This window comes from Aquarana catesbeiana, linkage group LG13, assembly GCF_042186555.1.
Source record: "Aquarana catesbeiana isolate 2022-GZ linkage group LG13, ASM4218655v1, whole genome shotgun sequence".
NCBI lineage: Eukaryota > Metazoa > Chordata > Amphibia > Anura > Ranidae > Aquarana > Aquarana catesbeiana.
Genome location: NC_133336.1, coordinates 171,663,190 through 171,686,032, shown reverse-complemented (window position 1 = coordinate 171,686,032; position 22,843 = coordinate 171,663,190). Strand labels below are relative to the sequence as shown.

The 22,843-nt window shown below is 43.7% G+C and overlaps 1 protein-coding gene across 1 annotated transcript in view; it reads left to right on the top strand.

Annotated features, from left to right (window-relative positions):
* LOC141117132 (receptor-interacting serine/threonine-protein kinase 3-like) overlaps positions 1-22,843 on the top strand; it is a 193,792-nt gene that overhangs the window by 32,766 nt on the left and 138,183 nt on the right. The window contains exon 2 of the mRNA XM_073609770.1: positions 18,905-19,229. Within this exon, the coding sequence (XP_073465871.1) occupies positions 18,905-19,229 (325 nt within the window). The remainder of the gene's footprint in view (positions 1-18,904; positions 19,230-22,843) is intronic.

The window sequence follows — 22,843 nt, the reverse complement described above, 5'->3', positions numbered from 1 at the left end:
CCAATACTCTGCAACACTGTGCAATACCCTGCAACACTGCAATACTCTGCCAATACTCTGCCAATACTACTCGCCAATACTCTGCCAATACTCGCCAATACTCTGCAATAAATTTTAACAGAAACAAAGAATTTTTTTTTTTTTTTTGATCGAATTATCAGTCTTTTTTGATTTATAGAGCAAAAAATAAAAAACCCAGTGGTGATTAAATACCACCAAAAGAAAGCTCTATTTGTGAGGAAAAAAGGACACAAATTTCATATGGGTACAGTGTTGCATTACTAAGTAATTGTCATTCAAAGTGTAAGAGCACCGAAAGCTGAAAATTGGTCTGGTTAGGAAGGGGGTTTAAGTGCCCAGTTGTCAAGTGGTTAATGATGCTTAAAGTAAAAAAAAAAAAAAAAAAAAAGTGAAATATTCCTTTAAATATCGTACCTGGGGGGGTGTCTATAGTATGCCTGTAAAGTGGCGGTGTTTCCCGTGCTTAGAACAGTCCCTGCACAAAATGAAATTTTTAAAGGAATAAAAGTAATTTAAAACTGCTTGCGGCTTTAATGTAATGTTGGGTCCTGGCAATATGGATGAAAATCAGTGACACAAATGGCATGGGTACCCCCCAGTCCATTAGCAGGCCCTTTGGGTCTTGTATAGATATTAAGGGGAACTCCGCGCCCAAATTAAAAAAGGAAAGGTGTGGGGCCCCCAGACCCTATATACTCTGAACAGCAGTATACAGGCGGTGCAAGCAAGACAGGGACTATAGGTTTGTTGTTAAGTAGAATATGTTTGTAATTTTGAACTGGTACATTTTTAACGTGTTTAGCTCCAGCCAAAAAATCTATTTTAAGCTTTTTGGAAAACATAGGGAAGGGTTATCACCCCTGTGACATTTGTTTTGCTGTCTGTGCTCCTCTTCAGAAGATTTCACCTCACTTTTTGTCCCAATGACAAATGTTTTTGGAAAATTTGGGGTTTTTAGTGAAACAAGGATTGGTGATAAAGCTTGGAAAGGAGAAAAGTTTTTCCCATATTAACTCTTACAGGAGAGAATTTCCCTTCCTAGAGGTAGATTTCATCTCACTTCCTGTTGTCTCCTTCCGTTTGCAAGTAGGAGTCATTTGTAAATTGGATGTTTGAAAGTAGGGTCCTGCCCTATATACTCAGCAGAAATTTGGGCCTTAGGTGTTGTTGTGGCCACAACACTGTAAGCCCTCACAGGGCCCTGCTGTGAAATATTAGATCAAGAATTGTAATTACATGCCCCTGTTGAACAGGGGCAGAAAAAATGGGCCTTTGGTGATTGTGGTGGTGGTGCTGGTGCCACAACACTGTAAGTCCTCACAGTTACTCTTGGTGGGTGCTGAAACGGGCCCTGCTGTGAAATATTATATCAAGAATTGTAATTACATGCCCCTGTTGAACAGGGGCAGAAAAATTGGGCCTTTGGTGGTGGTGGTGCTGGTGCCACAACACTGTAAGTCCTCACAGTTACTCTTGGTGGGCGCAGAAACGGGCCCTGCTGTGAAATATTAGATCAAGAATTCTAATTACATGTCCCTGTTGAACAGGGGATGAAAAATTGGGCCTTAGGCACTGGTGCTGGTGCCACAACACTGCAACCCCTCACAGATACTCTAGTTGGAGCGCAGGAACTAGCCCTGCTGCAAAGAATTGCATCAAAAATTGTAATTACACGCCCCTGTTAAACAGGAGCTGAAAAATTGGGCCTTAGGCACTGGTGGCAGCGCCCAGAACCAAAAATGTTCTTACAAGCTATCAGCATGATCATTGAGGAGGAAGAGGATAATTACTCAGCATAACAGGATAGTCACTCAGCATCAGCATAGGCGGTCTTTGAAGGGATCTGACATTTCAAAAAAAATTATTCGGTTACATCAGCATCAGGTGCTTGGTAGCTGGTGGTGATCCAAGACTAATTAATTTTTATGAAGGTCAGTCGATCGATCGAGTCGGTGGACAGACGCACCCTGTGATCGGTTACAAAGCCTCCAGAAGCACTGAATGTGCTTTCCGAAAGAACGCTGGATGCAGGACAGGCCAGTAGCTCAATTGCATACTGTGCAAGCTCTGGCCAGTGATCCATCCTCAAGACCCAGTAACCCAGAGGATTTTCGGTGGGAAAGGTGTCCAAGTCAGATCTTGCCCCTAGGTATTCCTGCACCATGTAAAACAGACACTGGCGATGGTTGCTGGAACCGATCATACCTTGGGGCTGCGGACTAAAAAATTGTCTGAACGCATCAGTTAGATGGCCACCTTCTCCACCGCTCCTTTGACTGACCGAAGCCTCAGCAACACATTGTCCAGGAACAGGAGTTTGTAACCTCCCAGTCTCTGGGAACGCGTTGCACAGTCTTTTCTGCAAGGCTTCCCAAAGATGTTTCATCCTCTGCTCCCTCTGCGACGGCAAGATAAGGTCCGCAACCTTACCCTTGTAATGTGGATCAAGGAGGGTTGCCAGCCAGTATTGATCCCTCTTCTTGATACCACGAATACGAGGATCCTTCCGCAGGCTTTGCAGGATCAGGGAGGCCATGCAGCGTAGGTTTGCTGAGGCATTCGGTCCGGAGTCCTCTGGGTCACTAAGGACAACATGATCCGCAGCCACCTCCTCCCAGCCACGTACAAGTCCATGTGTTTCTTGGGACTGTAAATGATCCCTTAAAGACTGCTGCTGATGCTGAGTGCCAGGCTCCTCCGTCCTCCTCCGTCCTCAGTCCTCAGTCCCCCATCATCCTCCTCCTCCTCAGTCCTCCAAAGTCCTCCTCCTCAGTCCTCCAAAGTCCTTCTCCTCCTCCTCCTCCTCAGTCCTCCAAAGTCCTCCTCCTCCTCCTCCTCCTCCTCAGTCCTCCAAAGTCCTCCTCCTCCTCAGTCCTCCTCCTCCTCAGTCCTCCAAAGTCCTCCTCTGTTCTGCCTCACGTGCCCTGTCCATTATTCCACGCAGCGTGTGCTCCAACAGGTGGACAAGGGGGACAGTGTCACTGATGCATGCACTGTCACTGCTCACCATCCTCGTGGCCTCCTCAAATGGTGACAGGACAGTGCATGCATCCCTGATCATGGCCCACTGGCGTGGGGAAAAAAAACAAGCTCTCCTGACCCTGTCCTGGTGCCATAGTCGCACAGGTACTCATTGATGGCCCTCTGCTGCGTGTGCAGCCGCTGCAGCATGGCCAACGTTGAGTTCCACCTGGTGGGCATGTCACAGATTAGGCGGTTCTTGGGCAGGTTAAATTCCCTTTGGAGGTCTGCCAGCCGAGCACTGGCATCATAAAACCTTGGTTAACCCCCCTGGAAGACCCATCATAAGTGGGATTGACTCAGTTACATCACGAGTCGGTAGGTACATTGACAAGTACTTACAACCGCTGGTGATGGGGACCCCCTCCTTCCTAAAAGACACTAAACATGTCATTAACCTATTAGGTGAGATAGAGTGGAAATCATCATATCTGTTGGTAACCGCAGATGTAGCATCGCTCTATACGGCCATTTCCCATCATTTAGGCCTTGAAGCGGTGCAGCATTTTCTTTATCGTGACTCCAGTATCTCCATCACGCAGAGTAAATTCGTGTTGGAGCTACTGGACTTTTCGATGAAGCACAATTACTTCTGGTATAGTGGTACTCATTATCTGCAAATAAAGGGAGTAGCCATGGGAGCAAAATTTGCTCCAAGCATGGCCAATTTATTCATGGCCAAGTGGGAGGAGGATGTGGTTTTGAATGAAAGGCGCGATGAGCTGATCCTATGGAAAAGGTTCATTGACAATGTCCTTTTTATATGGGACGGTGACATCAAATCGGTCATGGCCTTCTTATCATTTTTGAATAACAACGATAGGGGCATTGTCCTTACACATGAAGTGAATGCTTTGCAGATTCACTTTCTGGATTTGAAAATAACCATAGAAAATGGGAGGCTCATTACATCTACGTACTTCAAAACAACAGACAGGAACGGTACATCCCACTAGATTCTTGCCATCACCGTTCCTGGCTGTCAGCAGTCCCAAAGGGACAATTTTTGCGACTCAGGCGCAACTGCACTAATCTAGAGGATTATAAAAAAGAAGCCTTGGTTCTTAAATCCAGATTTTTGACCAAGGGCTATGAAAATCAGGCTCTAGATTTAATAATAGCAGAAGTGGGAAATAGAGATCGCCAGTCCCTCTTGATTGATAATTCACCACAAGTAGAGAATAGAGAGGATTTTGGTTTGGCCTTTTTGACCACTTACTCCAATCAGCACTGGGCCATTAAACGAATAATTGAGAGACATTGGCCCATTATAAAAAACGATAGGGTTTTGGGGCCTTTGCTAGCAGATAAGCCCTGCGTACTGTTCAGGGGAGCCTCAAACCTTAGGCACTTTATAGCACCTAACGTTCCGGATCCACCTACAAGACCCACCTTCTTTGGTGATCTAAAAGGTTTTTTTCCTTGTAAAAAATGTCAGGTTTGCAAAATTAATGAGTTTAAAGGAAGGAAATTAACTGAGTTCACATCAACAGGGACAGGTATCACATATCCGATTAGATCTTTCATCACCTGCACCACAAGATGTGTAGTATATCTTCTGAGGTACCCTTGCGGGTTAGAATAAGTAGGGCGCACTACCAGCAAGTTACAGGTCAGATTGGGGGAACATATCGCCAATATATGAAGGGGTTTTGACAAACATAATGTTTCCAAACATTATGACCTTAAGCATGACAGGGACCCCACAGGCACGACGTTTTTTGCCTTGGAAAAATATATACCACATTGGCGAGGGAGCAACAGTAGACGTTGTATATGCAGGAGTGAAACTAACTGGATATACCGTCTGGGCTGTCATGTACCCATGGGCCTAAATGTTGAGTGGGACATCAACTGGGACCTCTCTCCTGTCTTTCTTTCTCCTTTGTCTTTTTTCCTTTTTGTCTTTATTCTTCTTCTAAAGACAATGTCCTCCTCCCCTTTTTCATAATGGGTTTTCACTATTCCATGATAAAGGTCTGAATTGGGATATAGTATTCAGATTATGGTTTCTGAACCTTATACATAAAATTTGGATTAGAATATATATTTAAACTCTGTTTTCTTTACTGATATAATGTTTTTATATGATTTAGTTGTTGAAGGGTGATTCGAATTATTTTTTAGTCATTGATTTTCTTCCCACCGCTTTTAAAGTTTTTTTAATAAAGTTTTTATGTTACTAAGGGTAATGTATTAAAATCCATTGCTCTGAAGCAATATCATGTTTGTCCACAAGATGGCACCATGATGACTCTATGGAGTTCTAATTGTAATGGTTAAAAAGCAGGGGCGTGTGTAATCACCATTCCGATGTAATTGTAATTTTTTGCAGCTTTAACATCCTCCTAGCGTAACCAATGGCTGAACTTCTACGTTTTGCCGCTCGGACATATAAGGCGCATGCGCAGACGTGTGGGCGTGCCCCTGATGATGTCATTTCTGACGAAACGGCCGTAGGGTTGACACGCTCATACCGACGGCGCATGCGCGGAGTTTCGTTTTAAGCTGTATTGGTTCCTTGCAAGGAAAAGTGTTTTGTGGATGCCAGTGTGGCGCTTTTTAATAAACAAGAGTCAAAACGCTCTACACTATTTGGAGTTCTTTCTTTTCTCTTGAATATCTTCATATCGGTGAGAGTTCTTTTCCCTGACTGTACCGCTGTCTGGAGGCCTGTGGTGATCGCTTGCTGATCTACATCCATCATCCCAGATAAAGTTCCAGCCGCTGTGGAGTGGAAACCCCAAGCTGTTAGTTCTATGCCTCTGATCAGAGGCTGTCTGGTAAGCCTTCAATCTATACCAGGTGACGGGAGTTCAACACGGTGACAGTCACGGATTTATATATATAGAAAGTCACATTTAATCGCTCCTTTGGACACTTTTTTTATTTTTATTTTTTGTACTTTTGGACTCTTTCAAAACATGTGGATATAAAACCGATATTAATCACGCACATATATCACTACAGTGAAGCACTCATTTATGTTATTGTTTATTATATAAATTTTTTTTCACTATTTATGGATCACATATGAAAGTTGTTGGTCCTCCAATAGTAATACCAATTTTGGGTTTTTGTATATATATCCAGCGCTGCACTTTTGGTTATATCTATTTTGTAGTGCCCTTATCAAGGTATAGTGCATGATATTCTTTCACAGGTTATATTTGTTTACTTATTGTTTGTACACCTAGCGCAAATTTTCTCTTTAGAAACATTTTTTCACTGGCATTATATGACCGGCGGAAATGCACACAGACTTTCCTGGCCTGCCTCAGGACATCCTGTAAGCCCGGGTACCTGCTCAAGAACCGCTGCACCATCAAGTTAAGGACGTGATCCAAACAGGGTACATGGGTCAGTTGTCCCTGTCGGAGGGCGGAGAGGATGTTGGTGCCATTGTCGTAAACCACCATTCCTGCTTTAAGTTGGCGTGGTGTCAACCACCTCTGAACCTGCCCCTGCAGAGCTGACAGAACCTCTGCCCCAGTGTGGCTCCTGTCCCCCAAGCACACCAGCTCAAGCACCGCATGGCATCTTTTGGCCTGCGTACTTGCGTAGCCCCTTGAATGCCTACGGAGCACCGCTGGTTCCAAGGCACAGGAAGAGGCCATGGGGGAAGAAGAAGAGGAGGGGGTGGAGGAGAGAGGTGTGTCAGAATCACTAGTAGTGGCATTTTGGAGGCATGGTGGTGGAACAACCTCCAACACTACTGCACCTTGTCCTGCATCCTTCCCAGCTGCCAGCAGAGTCACCCAATGCGCCGTGAAAATTAGGTAACGTCCCTGTCCATGCCTGCTGGACCATGAGTCAGTGGTAATATGCACCTTACCGCTGACTGCCCTGTCCAGCGAGGCCAAGACATTGCCTTTCACATGCCGGTAGAGAACCGGAATCGCCTTCCGTGAGAAAAAGTGGCATTTGGGAACCTGCCACTAAGGAACTGCACATTCCACAAACTCACGGAAGGGGGCAGAGTCTACCAACTGAAAAGGTAGCAGTTGAAGTGCTAGCAATTTTGCCAAGTTAGCATTTAACCGCTGGGCATGTGGATGGCTGGGAGCGAACTTCTTTCTGCTGTGCAGCAGCTGGGGCAGGGAAATTTGCCTGGTACAATCTGACGTCTGTGTACCGATAGAAACAACAATTCTCGTATTCGGATTTACACTATGTGGCCCTTCCTTTCTTTTCTCCATAAAAACATCATCATCTAATCCATGGAATGCTGTCTTGAGTGATCCACCCACGGAATACCCCATCCCTCCTAGGATCCACAGGACCATCTACATCCTTGGGACTCCCCACACCTTTTAGGACCTGGGTGCTACTTGGATGAATCCAACAATCGGTGGGATCACAGGCATCTACAGCCACTTACCACCTAAGCCTTATCTAACCCAATTCGGCGTATGCCCTGTCGGGTCCATCTCATCTGGTAAGCCTTTCCTTCTCTTGGTGGTAGTGAGCCGATCTGCAATTTTGGGACATTGGAATTACCTGTCTATAATATGTCTACATAAGGACAAATCCACTATCTTTTAGTCACTACATCCATATCAGGACTACCTACTTATGAATAGTTTCTTGCATAGGTGATCCCCTTCACCGCATACCTATCAATTCATTGTCATTCATGATACTGTTTAGCGCTACACTTTCTTTGTTGTTTCTCCCTATATATACTTTGTTGGTTGTGTTAGCTGCTTTTTGTTTTTCTTGCGAGCAGCGCAGAATTATTTTGCACATATTGATCACGTCTGTGTACCGATAGCAGATTGCCCGCAAGTACTTGGCTGTGACACACCTAATTCTACACCTTCATTCCTCTCAGTGCAGGTCTCAGAGAGGACAGAAGGTATAGTGGGGTTGGAGATCTCAGCTGATGAGGAGCAAGGAGAGGTCCTCTTTGTTCTTTGGTTTGGGTCTTTTAGGCACGCTTGCCAATGAACTGCATGGCAGGTCAACATATGTCTGGTCAAGCATGAGGTGCCCAAGCGGGAGATGTTTTGGCCACACGAGATATGCTTGAGACATATGTTGCAAATATCAGCAGTGCCATCTGATGCACTCGTGTCAAAACAGGCCCACACCAAAGAACTTTTGGAATAACGCGCAGAGACAGCAGCGCCCTACACATGCGGAGCTCTGAGGTGTGATGCAGTCAGTGTGCTGCCCTTAGGCTGGCCCCTGGAGGGCATCCTGCCTCGTTGGTGATGTGCCTCCTCCTCCTCCTCTCTCCTACCAGGAACCCACGTTGAGTCAGTGACCTCATCATCCCCTCCCTCCTCATCACTGGAGAAAACCTGGCAGTATGCTGCAGCAGGGGGAACATGACTGCCAGATTGCTGTCCTTCTTGGGCACCCCCTCTGTCCGTGCTCCTGTTACTGCCTTCATCTAGCTCAGTATCATCATCAGAGCCTTCTAAACGCTCGGCATCCTCCTGGACCATGTACCCAACACTGTGGTCAAACAGTTCGAGGGACTCCTCAGGAGGACATGGTGGGGCTAGGGAAGGAGTCACTGATGCCATTGAGCCGAGGGAAGAGGCCGCGTTGGCAGCTGCTTTGCCAGACAAAGTACCCTGAGCCTGGGTGACAGAGGATGAGGAGGATGAGGGCTTGGTCATCCACTCGACCAAATCTTCCCCATGTTGCGGCTCAACACGGCCAGCTGCCGAAAAAAAGGACAAGCATGTCCCACAGCCACGTGCTGATGAGGATGCACCGTGTCTACGACCAGCACTGTTACCTCTAGACACAGAGCCTGCTTGCCCTCTTTTATTGGCTTGTGACTGTCTGCCTCTCCTTGTTGGCCTTCCAGACATAATATTGGCCTGCAGTGAGCTGCACAAAACTGGGATATATATATATATATATATATATATATATATATGTATATGTATATGTATATATATACCCATATACCGATTATACTGCAGCTAGCAGAATCAACTGCCTGCCTGTAGTATTATTAGTATGATAACCCCTGCACTTGTCTTCAGGTAGCTATAATGTAGGTGCAACTGTGCAGGGTATACAGTACAGTAACTGGAAATACGCCAATGAGCCTACACAAGCAACTGGCTGCAGGTTGCTAAACTGTAGGTCAGACTGTGCAGGGTACACAGTACAGTAACTGGAAATACTTCAATGAGCCTACACAAGCACCTGGCTACAGGTTGCTATACTGTAGGTCAGACTGTGCAGAGTACACAGTACAGTAGCTGGAAATACTTCAATGAGCCTACAGAAGCAACTGGCTGCAGGTTGCTATACTGTAGGTCAGACTGTGCAGGGTACACAGTAAAGTAGCTGGAAATACGTCAATGAGCCTACACAAGCAACTGGCTGCAGGTTGCTATACTGTAGGTCAGACTGTGCAGGGTACACAGTACAGTAGCTGGAAATACGTCAATGAGCCTACACAAGCAACTGGCTGCAGGTTGCTATACTGTAGGTGAGACTGTGCAGGGTACACAGTAAAGTAGCTGGAAATACTTCAATGAGCCTACACAAGCACCTGGCTACAGGTTGCTATACTGTAGGTCAGACTGTGCAGGGTACACAGTACAGTATGACAATTACAGGCCTCTCTCATCTTTTTAAGTGGGAGAACTTGCGCAATTGGTGGCTGACTACTTTTTTGCCCCACTGTATGTGTATATATATATATATATGTGTGTGTGTGTGTGTGTGTGTATATATGTGTATGTATATGTGTGTGTGTGTGTGTGTATGTGTATATATATATATATATATATATATATATATATATAAAGGCAGAAGTTTTTTTTATCCTAATGCATTCTGTGCATTAAGATAAAAAGCCTTCTGTGTCCAGCAGCCCCCCTCAGCACTCCTAACACTTAACTGAGGTGCCTCTCTATCCACGAGTGTCTTAGCCATCCAAAATTCTCCTTCCTGATTAGCTGAGACACAGCAGTGGTGCCATTGGCTCCCACTGCTGTCAAAGTCAGCTAGCCAATGAGGGGGTGGGGCTGGGTCGGGGCTCTGTGTCTGAATGGACACAGGTAGCTGTGACTTAGCTTGGGTACCCCCATAGCAAGCTGCTTGCTGTGGGGGCACTGAACAAAAGGGAGGGGCCAGAATCACAGAAGAGGGTCCCGAGAAGAGGAGGATCCTGGCTGCTCTGTGCTAATAGAGCAGGTTAGTATAACATGTTTGTTATTTTTATAGGAAAAAAACAAGACTTTACAATCACTTTAAAATTTGGTTGGTAGCTAGAGACAGGAAAGATTGGGGTAGGGAATTCCAGAGGATGGGAGGGGCTCTAGAGAAGTCCTGGAGATGAGGATGCAAGGAGGTGAGGAGGGTGCTAGAGATGAGCATGGGAGGAGATGACAAGGATGCTAGAGATGAGAATAGGAGGAGGTGATGAGGGTGCTAGAGATGAGCACGGGAGGAGGTGACAAGGGCCCTAGAGATGAGCATGGGAGGAGGTGACGAGGATGCTAGGGATTAGCATGGGAGGAGAGGGCACTAGAGAGCAGGAGGTCTTGGGAGGAGTGAGTACAAGACTTTACTTTATTGGCTGAGTGATAGAAGCCAGTGGAGGGATTAGCAGAGAGGGGTGGTGAACACTGAATGGATGGTAAGGCTGGGGTTTCTCCTTAATATATACTATACAATACAATACTAACAATGCTATACTTTCTTTTTTTTTTTTTTTTACCAAAACCTTCAACACTACTTTCCTCCTCTCCTCCTTTATTCCCTTTTAATAAACTTTGAACAGAACCTGTGTCTGCACCGCTGTTACATGGCACATGTAGAATATGTAATTATTCTCTCGATATTCTGTAACTTATATTGGTGAGAAAAGTCCCAAAATAGAGAGTCTGTTCAGTTCTTGTGTAAAAACTCAAACCATGGATTAAATAATAAAATAGCAAAAATTTACAAGCATAATATTAAAATCCTGAATGTGAATGTAAAAATAATATCAATATGGTGGTTATATTCTTGAGATGAAAATTGTGTATATAATCAGGTGTGTGTGTGAGAGAGAGAGAAGCTAAATGCAGCTTCGCTCATGTCTATCAGTCTGACTCAAAAAGACTTTTTGTTCAACTCTTTACTCCTTAATTCAGCCCCCACCATCTCCTAAAAAGGCTGGTTTCTTCTTATAGTACCACAAACTCTAGTGACAAATGTATTTCAGCCTAACTCCCTTCCCTTCACTGAGGAGTTAGTGAAATACAATACCACCTCTATTCACAGCTATGTTGGCATTCCATAAGAACCCAGGGGATGGACAAGAGACATGTGTACAACCATATACCTTGTACAATATACAATATAACTATCTATCATCCAAATCAAATGATGTTACATAAATCAATATATGTATGTTTTGAAAAGCCATTGTTCTTATTAATATCCTAATCAATAAATATTACAGTATAAAGAATTTATATTTTTAAATCAAACATACTGAAACCTCTGCATCTTAGGAAATGTGAAAACGTATCCCATTTGCGATGGGGGGGAAGAGAACTAGCCCAAGCCACCTAATTAGTAGGGATGGGCTGTCTGTTCAGGTCGAACATGAGTTCGACTCAAACCTTGGCTGTTTGCCCGTTCGCCGAATAGCGAACAATTTGGGGTGTTCTCAGCAAATTCGAAAGCCGCGTAAAACCTTTTAAAAGTCTATGGGAGAAATCAAAAGTGCAAATTTTAAAGGTTAATATGCAAGTTATTGTCATAAAAAGTGTTTGGGGACCCGGGTCCTGCCCCAGGGGACATGTATCAATGCAAAAAAAAAGTTTTAAAAAAAGGACGTTTTATCGGGAGCAGTGATTTTAATAATGCTTTAAGTGAAACAATAAAAGTGAAATATTCCTTTACATTTTGTACCTGGGGGTGTCTATAGTATGCCTGTAAATTGGTGCATGTTTCCCATGTTTACAACAGTCTGAGAGCAAAATGACATTCTAAAGGAAAAAAAAGTCATTAAAAAGTACTAGCGGTAGCGCCGGCTGCTATAATGAATTGTCGGGTCTCTGCAATACACATAAAAGTCATTGAAAAAAACGGCCTGGGATTCCCCCACAGTGCATTACCAGGCCCTTTGGGTCTGGTATGAATATTAAGGGGAACTCCGAACCAAAATTTAAAAAAAAAATGCGTGGGGGTCCCCCCAAATTCCATACCAGGCCCTTCAGGTCTGGTGTGGATATTAAGGGGAACCCCGCGCCAAAATTAAAAAAAAAAAATTACCCCCTAAAAATCCATACCAGACCCTTATCCAAGCACGCAACCTGGCAGGCCGCAGGAAAAGAAGGGGGACGATGAGAGTGCCCCCCCTCCTGAACTGTGCCAGGCCACATGCCCTCAACATGGGGAGGATGACAAGGGCCTCATCCCCAGAACCCTTGCCCGGTGGTTGTGGGGGTATGCGGGTGGGGGGCTTATCGGAATCTGGAAGCCCCATTTAACAAGGGGACCCCCAGATCCCAGTCTCCCCCCTGTGTGAAATGGTAATGGGGTACAAATGTACCCCCCTACCATTTCACAAAAAAAGTGTCAAAAATGTTAAAGACGAGACAGTTTTTGACAATTCCTTTATTAATGTCTTCTTCTTTCCCCGCTTCTTCTTCCATCTTCTTCTGGTCTTTATTCGGTTTTCTTCCTCCATCTTGTTGTTCCCCTGATTCTTCCTTTGCTTCTTCCCCTGATCCTCTGCTTCTTCCTTCGGTCTTCTCGTCCGCATCTTCCTCCAGCTTCTTCTTCCCCGCTACGTTCTTCGGACGATCCGCATCCATGGGAGGTTCCCGCTGTGTGACCCTTCTGTTCTTCTGACAGTTCTTATATAACTGAGGACGGGGCCACCCGGTGACCCTGCCCCCCCCCCCCCGACGCACAGGGACTTCACGGGGACTTCCCTATGGCTTTCCCCATGATGTCGGGTACGTAACACACAACACACATTGTGTAAACCGCTGGCAACAAAAGGTGAGTACACCCCTAAGTGAAAATGTCCAAATTGGGCCAAATTAGCCATTTTCCCTCCCCAGTGTCATGTGACTCGTTAATGTTACAAGGTCTCAGGTGTGAATGGGGAGCAGGTGTATTAAATTTGGTGTTATTGCTCTCACTCTCTCATACTGGTCACTGGAAGTTCAACGTGGCACCTCATGGCAAAGAACTCTCTGAGGATCTGAAAAAAAGAATTGTTGCTCTACATAAAGATTGCCTAGGCTATAAGAAGATTGCCAAGGCCCTGAAACTGAGCTGCAGCATGGTGGCCAAGACCATACAGTAGTTTAACAGGACAGGTTCTGGTTAAACCACTGGTCCACCAAAGAAGTTGAGTGCATGTGCTCAGCGTCATATCCAGAGGTTGTCTTTGGGAAATAGACGTATGAGTGCTGCCAGCATTGCTGCAGAGGTTGAAGGGGTAGGGGGTCAGCCTGTCAGTGCTCAGACCATACGCTGCACACTGCATCAAATTGGTCTGCATGTCCCAGAAGGAAGCCTCTTCTAAAGATGGTGCACGAGAAAGCCCACAAACGGTTTGCTGAAGACAAGCAGACTAAGGACTTGGATTACTGGAACCATGTCTTGTGGTCTGATGAGACCAAGATAAACTTATTTGGTTCAGATGGTGTCAAGCGTGTGTGGCGGCAACCAGGTGAGGAGTACAAAGACAAGTATGTCTTGCCTACAGTCAAGCATGGTGGTGGGAGTGTCTTGGTCTGGGGCTGCATGAGTGCTGCCGGCACTGGGGAGCTACATTGAGGGAACTATGAATGCCAACATGTACTGTGACATACTGAAGCAGAGCATGATCCCCTACCTTCGGAGACTGGGCTGCAGGTGAAAGGTGATGGACTGGCCAAGCATGTCTACAGACCTAAACCCTATTGAGCATCTGTGGGGCATCCTCAAATGGAAGGTGGAGGAGCGCAAAGTCTCTAACATCCACCAGCTCCATGATGTCGGCATGGAGGAGTAGAGGAGGACTCCAGTGGCAACCTGTGAAGCTCTGGTGAATTCCATGCCCAAGAGGGTTAAGGCAGTGCTGGAAAATAATGGTGGCCACACAAAATATTGAAATTTTGGACCCAATTTGGACATTTTCACTTAGGGGTGTTACCCCTTTTGTTGCCAGCAGTTTAGACATTAATGGCTGTGTGTTGAATTATTTTGAGGGGACAGCAAAATTACACTGTAATACAAGCTATACACTCACTACTTTACATTATAGCAATGCGTCATTTCTTCAGTGTTGTCACATAAAGAGATATAATAAAATATTTACAAAAATGTGAGGGCTGTCCTCACTTTTGTGAGAAACTGTATATATAAAAACTGCAATATACTGTATATGAAGGATAAGTTATTACATCAGTAGTCAAAAGGCAATTGTTTTTATAAGTTCCTCTCTTATGAGAGGTCTTGAGATTTTTTTGTCTTCTATTTCTTCTTCCTGCACTCCTGTATGTTCTTAAGCTTCAAGGGGTTTATTTTCACCTGGAAGGTCTAGAAATATTACATTTCTCTTCCATTGGAGACTTGTAAGTCATTTTCTGTAACAAAAATACAGTATCATTATTTTGGCATTGATACTTTTGCATTGGTTAAGATATACCTTAATTTACTTATTCATTTTACATATCACAATCCTAGTATTTTTATCATGACATGGCAGACATATTTTGATAATAACATTTCTAATTACCTTTCATTGCTCTATTTCTCTTAAAATGGCCTATAGTCTGTGCATTTTAAATATAACAGGATGCAATTTCTCCTTTTTAGTCATGACTCAAAACCTAAATTTCACAAACAAAGAAAGGTTTCAAATCAACCCAGAAGTGTGACAGTTGACACTGACAGTTCCCCATTCTGGCTCTCTGTGGAGCGATTGTGGGTGGCCGGCGGTCATCGCACCCGCCAGCCACACGCATCGGCCCTGGGGATGCGCGCCTGCTATAGCAATTTAAAGAGCCGACGTACAATGATGGCGATTCCCGAAGCCGTGTCAACCTGCCGCAGTACAACTGCGGTGGCTGGTTGGCAAATAGTTAACATTCCTTGTTGTAAACTCTTGTATAATGGCAGAAACTGGACCTATTGATTCTTGTGGCAACTTTTTTGAATTTGGGGTTTAGGGGCTCTACCTTCAATGTCTACTTCAATATCTTCAAGCAAGCCTATTTCATTTTTGGTCTGCCTCCAGATTTTTATGTGATCGAACCAATTGTTTCAATTCGAGATTGGTTGCTGTATGTGACCAATTATAATCTGAAGACATGTCAGCTATTGCTGTACATATACTTCCAACATTACTGTACATGGAAGGATCAATTAACACAGATTTGGGCCTAGATGAATCTTTCCATATAGTAGAATTACTTCATCCAATTTAGTTTACTAATCACATCTATGCCAAGAATATTCTCTGCACCTTGACAACACCAGATGTCAATGTTAGTTTTCAGAAGTCCTGGAACTTCAAAAGTCACATTAGAAACTTTAGTTACAACTGTATTTTCTTTTCTACTAAAACCAGTTAAGTCGCATTTTGGAGAATTATCATTTGCAGGTAATTTGTTTAGTTAAAATGAGTTCAGCTCCTAAATATATTAACCATTTAGTTTATTTACAATTTCAATAGACCTTGTACATATGGTCTTACACTTTCATCCAATAAAATCGGAGCAACATAATTTAATGTTGGAGGAGTCAAAACTTCATTTAATCCTGATTTTGGCAATGGAAGTAAACCATCACTGTCTGTAACAGCATTGTTTGTCATATTGATTGAACTGTCATTACCAGTCAGTGTACTGATCTGTTTGACTTCTGAGGCATAAGGCATTTCAATCAAACTATTGTTTGGACAAGGAAGAATAGGTTGCTCAGAAGTTTTCTCATTTTCTAATTGCAAAATTTTTCTTTGTGAATCTAATTTAAATTTTAAACATTAATCCCTTCCCAACCGGCGCACGCCGATGTACGTCGGCAGAATGGCACGGGTGGGAAAATGGGCGTACAGGTACATCCGTTTAAATTTCCTGCCGTGCCATTGCGTGCGCACTGGCCGGGAGCTCCGTGAGTCGGGTCACAGGTCCTGCGGACTTGATCGCCGTGGGGATACCCTCGATCGCTTCACAGAGAGGACAAACGGGGAGATGCTGATGTAAACAGCATCTCCCCGTTCTGCCTAGTGACAGTGTCACTGAATTTTCATCGGGAGCAGAGATCAGTGACATGTCACAGCTAGCCCATCCCCCCCTACAGTTAGAAATCACTCCCCAGTACTGACTTAACCCCTCCCTGCCCCCTAGTGGTTAACCCCTTCACTGCCAGTGTCATTTACACAGGAATCAATGCATTTTTATAGCACTGATTGCTGTATAAATGACAATGGTCCCAAAAATGTGTCAAAAATGTCCGACATGTCCGCCATAATGTCGCAGTCACAATAAAAATCGCTGATCGCCGCCATTACTAATAAAAAAACATTATTAATAAAAATACCATAAAACTATCCCCTATTTTGTAAACGCTATAACTTTTGCGCAAACCAATCAATAAACGCTTATTGCGATTAGCCTAAACTGAGGAAAAAAAATGTTTTTTTATATATTTTTGGGGGGATATTTATTATAGCAAAATGTAAAAAAGAATGCGTTTTTTTCAAAATTGTCGCTCTTATTTTAATTATAGCGCAAAAAATAAAAATTGCAGAGGTGATCAAATACCACCAAAAGAAAGCTCTATTTGTAGGGAAAAAAGGACATCAATTTTGTTTGAAAGCCACGTCGCAGGATCGCGCAATTGTCAGTTAAAGCGACGCAGTGCCGAATCGCAAAAAGTGCTCTGGTCAGTAAGTGGGTAAAATCTTCCGGGGCTGAAGCGGTTAAACACCAGTGACTACCTAGGTAGCGGATCAGGCATCAGAGCATTTGCCCGAGTACAAGTACTCAGGCAAATGCTCGGTATACCGATACTATTATCAGTATCGGGACAACCCTACCCTATACAATAGAACTTTATCTATCATCTAAATCAAATAATGTTACATAACTCACTATATGTATATTCATTGAAAAGCCCTTGTTCTTATTAATATCATAATCAATAAATATTAAGTATGATGAATTAAATCAAACATACTGAAACCTCTGCATCTTAAGAAATGTTAAATCTTATTCCATCTGCGATGGGGAGAAAGGAAAGAGAACTAGCCCAAGCTTCTTAATTGGTAACATATGTAAGCTCTCCAAAGAAATGCTTAGGCTAATAAAACCTTTTATCCAGCTATTCACACAGACTGTAAAAAGTATTTGTTGTTACTTTTCCAAATATAGAAGAGATAAATATATATCACTCAATTATAATTTTAAGATCCATCACATTTATACTGGTTAGTATTGTTAACCATTAAGGACCGAGCCTCTTTTTGAGATTTGTTGTTTACAATTTAAAAACATTTTTTTTTGGCTAGAAAATTACTTAGAACCCCCAAACATTATACATTTTTTTCTAACACCCTAGAGAATAAAATGGCGGTCATTGCAATACTTTCTGTCAAACAGTATTTGCGCAGCAGTCTTACAAGCACACTTTTTTGGGAAAAAATACACTTTTTTAAATTAAAAAATAAGACAACAGTAAAGTTAGCCCACTTTTTTTTATATTGTGAAAGATAATGTTATGCCGAGTAAATTAATATCCAACATGTCATGCTTCAAAAATGCGCCCGCTCGTGGAATGGCGACAAACTTTTACCCTTAAAAATCTCCATAGGCGACGATTAAAAAATTCTACAGGTTGCATGTTTTGAGTTACAGAGGGGGCTAGAATTATTGCTCTCGCTCTACCGATCGCGGCGATACCTCACATGTGTGGTTTGAACACCATTTTCATATGCGGGTGCTACTCACGTATGCATTCGCTTCTGCATGTTAGCTCGGCGGGATGGGGCGCGTTTAAAAAATGTTTTTTTCTTATTTATTTTACCTTTTATTTATTACACTGTTAGGAAAAAAAGTGACAATTTTTTTTTAAATATTACAAGGGATGTAAACATCCCTTGTAATAGAAAAAAGCATGACAGGACCTCTTAAATGTGAGATCTGGGGTCAAAAGACCTCAGATCTCATATTTCCACTAAAATGCAATTAAAAAAAAAATAAATAAAAAAAATAGTTATTTAAAAAAAAAAGGCCCTTTAAGAGCTATGGGCGGAAGTGACGTTTTGACGTGGCTTCCACCCTGCAATGGTATGGAGATGGGTGGTGGCCATCTTCTTCTCACTCGTCTCCATACCCAGCAAGGGAGAAGATCCGATCGCCACCGCCACTGCCACTGCCGACGGCTCTGGTAAGCGGCGGAGGGCACTGGAGCGCGGCGGGAGGGGGGACCCTCTCCTGCCGCCGATAAAAGTGATCTTGTGGCGAATCTGCTGCAGAGACCACTTTTATCTGAAAGCAGACCGCCGGCCGAAGAAGAAGATACCGGGGTTATGGCAGCTAGCTGCTGCCATAACAACGATATTCCTCTTCAAATTTACGACATATATTGGTGTGCGGCGGTCCATAAGTGGTTAATACAGAAATATTAGATGTTAGATAAAGGAAGGCTTCTAACAGCACAGCTAAGGCACCTATCCTGTTTTAGGAAATGCCACTGTCAAATGTCCAGAAGACGTGATGGTTCCTTTGATGACAAGTTCATATTAAAGATGTTGCAGAGGTGGCCTTGGCTTTGAAGCTAGTACTGCTTCTTTTGCCTCCAACAATCCAGGCAGACTTCCTTATTTTATTTAGAAAGTAATACTGCACCAGTAACAGGCTCACAATAGCTTTGGAATTCTTAATTTCAGTTCCAACCTGGAAAAGCTGATGAAGGCTCTAATGAAGGAACGAGATGTGATGCAGAAAGCGAGCAACCCCTATGTCCTCTGTCTCCTTGGAGTATATAAGAAAGAGGAAGGAAGTCTTGTAGAGCACGGACTGGTCATGGAGTATATGCCCTATAGTTTACGCACTCTCTTTGACGATATCCCAGATGTCCCATGGGCTTTGAGGGCTCAGATTCTTAATCATGTGGTCCTTGGAATGAACTACCTTCACAGTCTTGATCCTCCAATAATCCATCGGGATCTAAAACCCAGCAATGTCCTTTTAAATATCCATTTAGATGTTAAGGTAAGTGACCTATGACAACTTAATGATACAGCATGAGTAATGGCGAGGAGTCCCTATTGAAAGTTTCACCTTCATCTCCCTTCCTGGTGACAACCCCAGACTTTGGATTTTCTCTCCCTTTCTCAGTAGCAATAGACAGAACAATCTTCCCAACAAGAACAAAAGCAGAAATATGAACTTGACAAAAGGCTTAACCCCTTGCATGTTCTATCCAAAACTTAGAAAAAAGGTTTTGCTTTTATGTACAGTTTGAAGTTAACCTAAGTATGCAGTCAGGATTGCCTCTCCAAACTCTGCAGTATACAAATGCATACAGTTGAATATCTCAGATGTTTCCAATGTATTCTTTACAGTACACACTTGTCCAGAACAGGTGCAAATTTCCTTTTCTCCAGGGCTCACTTTAGACATAGGGACTAAAGAGCCCATATCGATTCCCCATAATAAGTCCCTGCACACCCTTGATGGATGTGCTGGATTCTATTGGGACACTGGGAAAGTCCGAAGAGAGTAACAGTGCGTTGGTCCTAACCATTCCAGGCAGTGTATACAGCAGCATCAGAGACATGTGGTTTTATGCTCCTGAGGGTGGGGTAATATGGATTGGGTGCAGATTTAGAGCATACCTGTACATTCCTATTATAGGCAGGCCAATAGATTCAGTGGATAGCCTTCCCCCTACACTGCTTTGTTTTTCCACCCCCCTCCAAAATCCACGTAAAAGTTACAGCTGTGCTATGAGTCAGAAATTAAGAGTCAAGGTCCCTCTCCGATGTGACTAGCCTGGGTCTGAGGACTCAATGCTGATTTGTGGAAAGAAAGGGAGTGAGTTGCAAGCCCTCCCATAGCCATCAGGGCTGATTATTTCATACAGCTACGGTGCTTGAGCAAAGAAAGTGTATGTATTAGCAGCAGAGGAACAGGCTATCTAATGAATCTATTACTAGACCCGAAATGAGCAAAGTATAGGATTGCTTCACCGCTGTTCTATATTTTAGCCATGGGCCCACACATTGCACTAAATATATTACATTATATGGTCAACAGCATTGACAACATCTGCCTCGCAAACATCTCATTCTGAAGCCGAGGTTATTAATATGAAGTTGATCCACCCTTTGCATGGCAGCCTCTTCTATTTCTGGAAGGTTTTCTACTAGATACTGAAACACAGCCAGTAAGATTTGCTTTGATTAATTTACATGTAGCACCCTTTAGTGTGCGCTACTAGTAGTGAGAGTAGGAAAAACATAGCTGAATCTGGGTTAGACCTGAGTCATTAAAATAGGGTCAGGGTCTACTGGCCAGTAGAAGGAGCTGTGAGCTCCGAGCGCGTAGCCTATTCTTCATACAGACAGTCCTGATCCCTTCCTCCCGCCCTGTGCTGGTGACGTCATTTTCGCTTCCGCGGTTCAAGCTGGTCAGCGTGGAGTTTCCTACTTCCTGGTTCTCCTGAAGCACAGCCATCCAGCAAAATATCCACCAAATGCCTTGCACCAGCAATCCGGAACGTTTGTGGAGTTAGTGGGATGCATTAGAACTGCCAGGACTGCATAACTATTGATGAGCATGACTTACACTTATATCCTGTAAGTGTTTTTAATCTTGTGCAATAAATGCTTCTATTTTAATACTACACTAAGAATGGCGCCTTCCCCTCCCTGTATCTTTTGAATATATGAATGGGTCCTTAGCCAATCCCCAGGAGCGGGCCTGGCAGGAACTATGGAAGCAACACAAATGGACATGAGCCATGACAGCAGGGAGTTTGAGTGGAAGATGGAGAAGCTGTCAGAAACCATGAATTGGACCGAGACAGAAGTACAGTTAATCACACTTGTTTAATAATAATAAGGTAAACAGAGTAAGAGTAGTCAATACATAGCCAGAGTTCAGTAACCAGATCAGGTAGTCAGCCAATGCTGTCAGAGAGCCAGAGAACAACGTAGTAGTACAGAAAGCAGGATCAGGAACCAAAAGGGATGTCAGCCGAGCAAGTCTTCAACAGGAACGCAGGAGAAAGTCTCTGAGATGTGACCAAAGGCGAAGGCAGAGATGAAGTGAGCTGGATGGCTTTAAGTAGCCAGGACTGACGAGAGCAGATCATGAACAGCTGAGTCACTGTGGAGAGAAAGGAGCTGGCAATTAGCCGACAGCTGAGCGGCCAGCTCAGAGAAGGAAGGGCTGAGCCCAGCCCTGACAGAAGCATTGCTGACGGAGGCTGTCAAGGTCCCTTGAGAGACCCCATACATGGGGGGGGTTTAACTCGGGCTGGGGCCTGGCTTGGAAGGATTCCACCACAGGAGGTAGTTGGAGGAATTCAAGCCAGAGGAGGGCAGTGGAGAGAGCAAGACAGTGAGTATATCAGCATGGTGCAGGGACAGACAAGGGGACAGATTGCCAGCTACAGCAGTGCTCTCTTGAAGACAGCTTTGTGCCGAGTCTTCGTCAACCTTGCCCTGGGGAGTCTCCATACAGTGCCTTGCAAAAGTATTCACCCCCCTTGGCTTTTTACCTATTTTGTTACATTACAGCCTTTAGTTCAATGTTTTTTTAATCTGAATTATATGTGATGGATCAGAACACAATAGTTTAAGTTGGTGAAGTAAAATTTGAAAAATATATACATAAAACTATTTTTCAGAAATAAAAAACTGATAATTGGCATATGCGTATGTATTCACCCCCTTTGTTATGAAGTTCATAAAAAGCTCTGGTACAACCAATTACCTTCAGAAGTCACATAATTAGTGAAATGATGTCCACCTGTGTGCAATCTAAGTGCAATCTAAGTGTCACATGATCTGTCATTACATATATACACCTTTTTGAAAGGCCCCAGAGGCTGCAACACCTAAGCAAGAGGCACCACTAACCAAACACTGCCATGAAGACCAAGGAACTATCCAAACAAGTAAAGGACAATGTTGTTGAAAGTACAAGTCAGGGTTAGGTTATAAAAAAAATATCCTAATCTTTAATGATCCCTAGGAACACCATCAGATCTGGAGTATCTGTACATAGGACGACAATAAGCCCTATGCTCCATAGAGTTGGGCTTTATGGCAGAGTGGCCAGAAGGAAGCCACTACTTTCAGCAAAAAACAAAATGGCACATTTTGAGTTTGCGAAAAGGCATGAGGAAGACTCCCAAACTGTATGGAGGAAGGTGCTCTGATCTGATGAGATTAAAATTTAACTTTTTGGCCATCAAAGAAAACTCTGTTTGGCGCAAACCCAACACATCACATCACTCAAAGAACACCATCCCCATAGTGAAACATGGTGGTGGCAACATCATGCTATGGGGATGTTTTTCAGCAGTCGGGACTGGGAAACTGGTCAGGGTTGAGGGAAAGATGGATGGTGCTAAATACAGGGTTATTCTTGAGCAAAACCTGTACCACTCTGTGTGTGATTTGAGGCTAGGACAGAGGTTCACCTTCCAGCAGGACAATAACCCCAAACACACTGCTAAAGCAACACTTGAGTGGTTTAAGGGGAAGCATGTAAATGTGTTGGAATGGCCTAGTCAAAGTCCAGACCTCAATCCAATAGAAAATCTGTGGTCAGACTTAAAGATTGCTGTTCACAAGAGCAAATCATCCAAATTG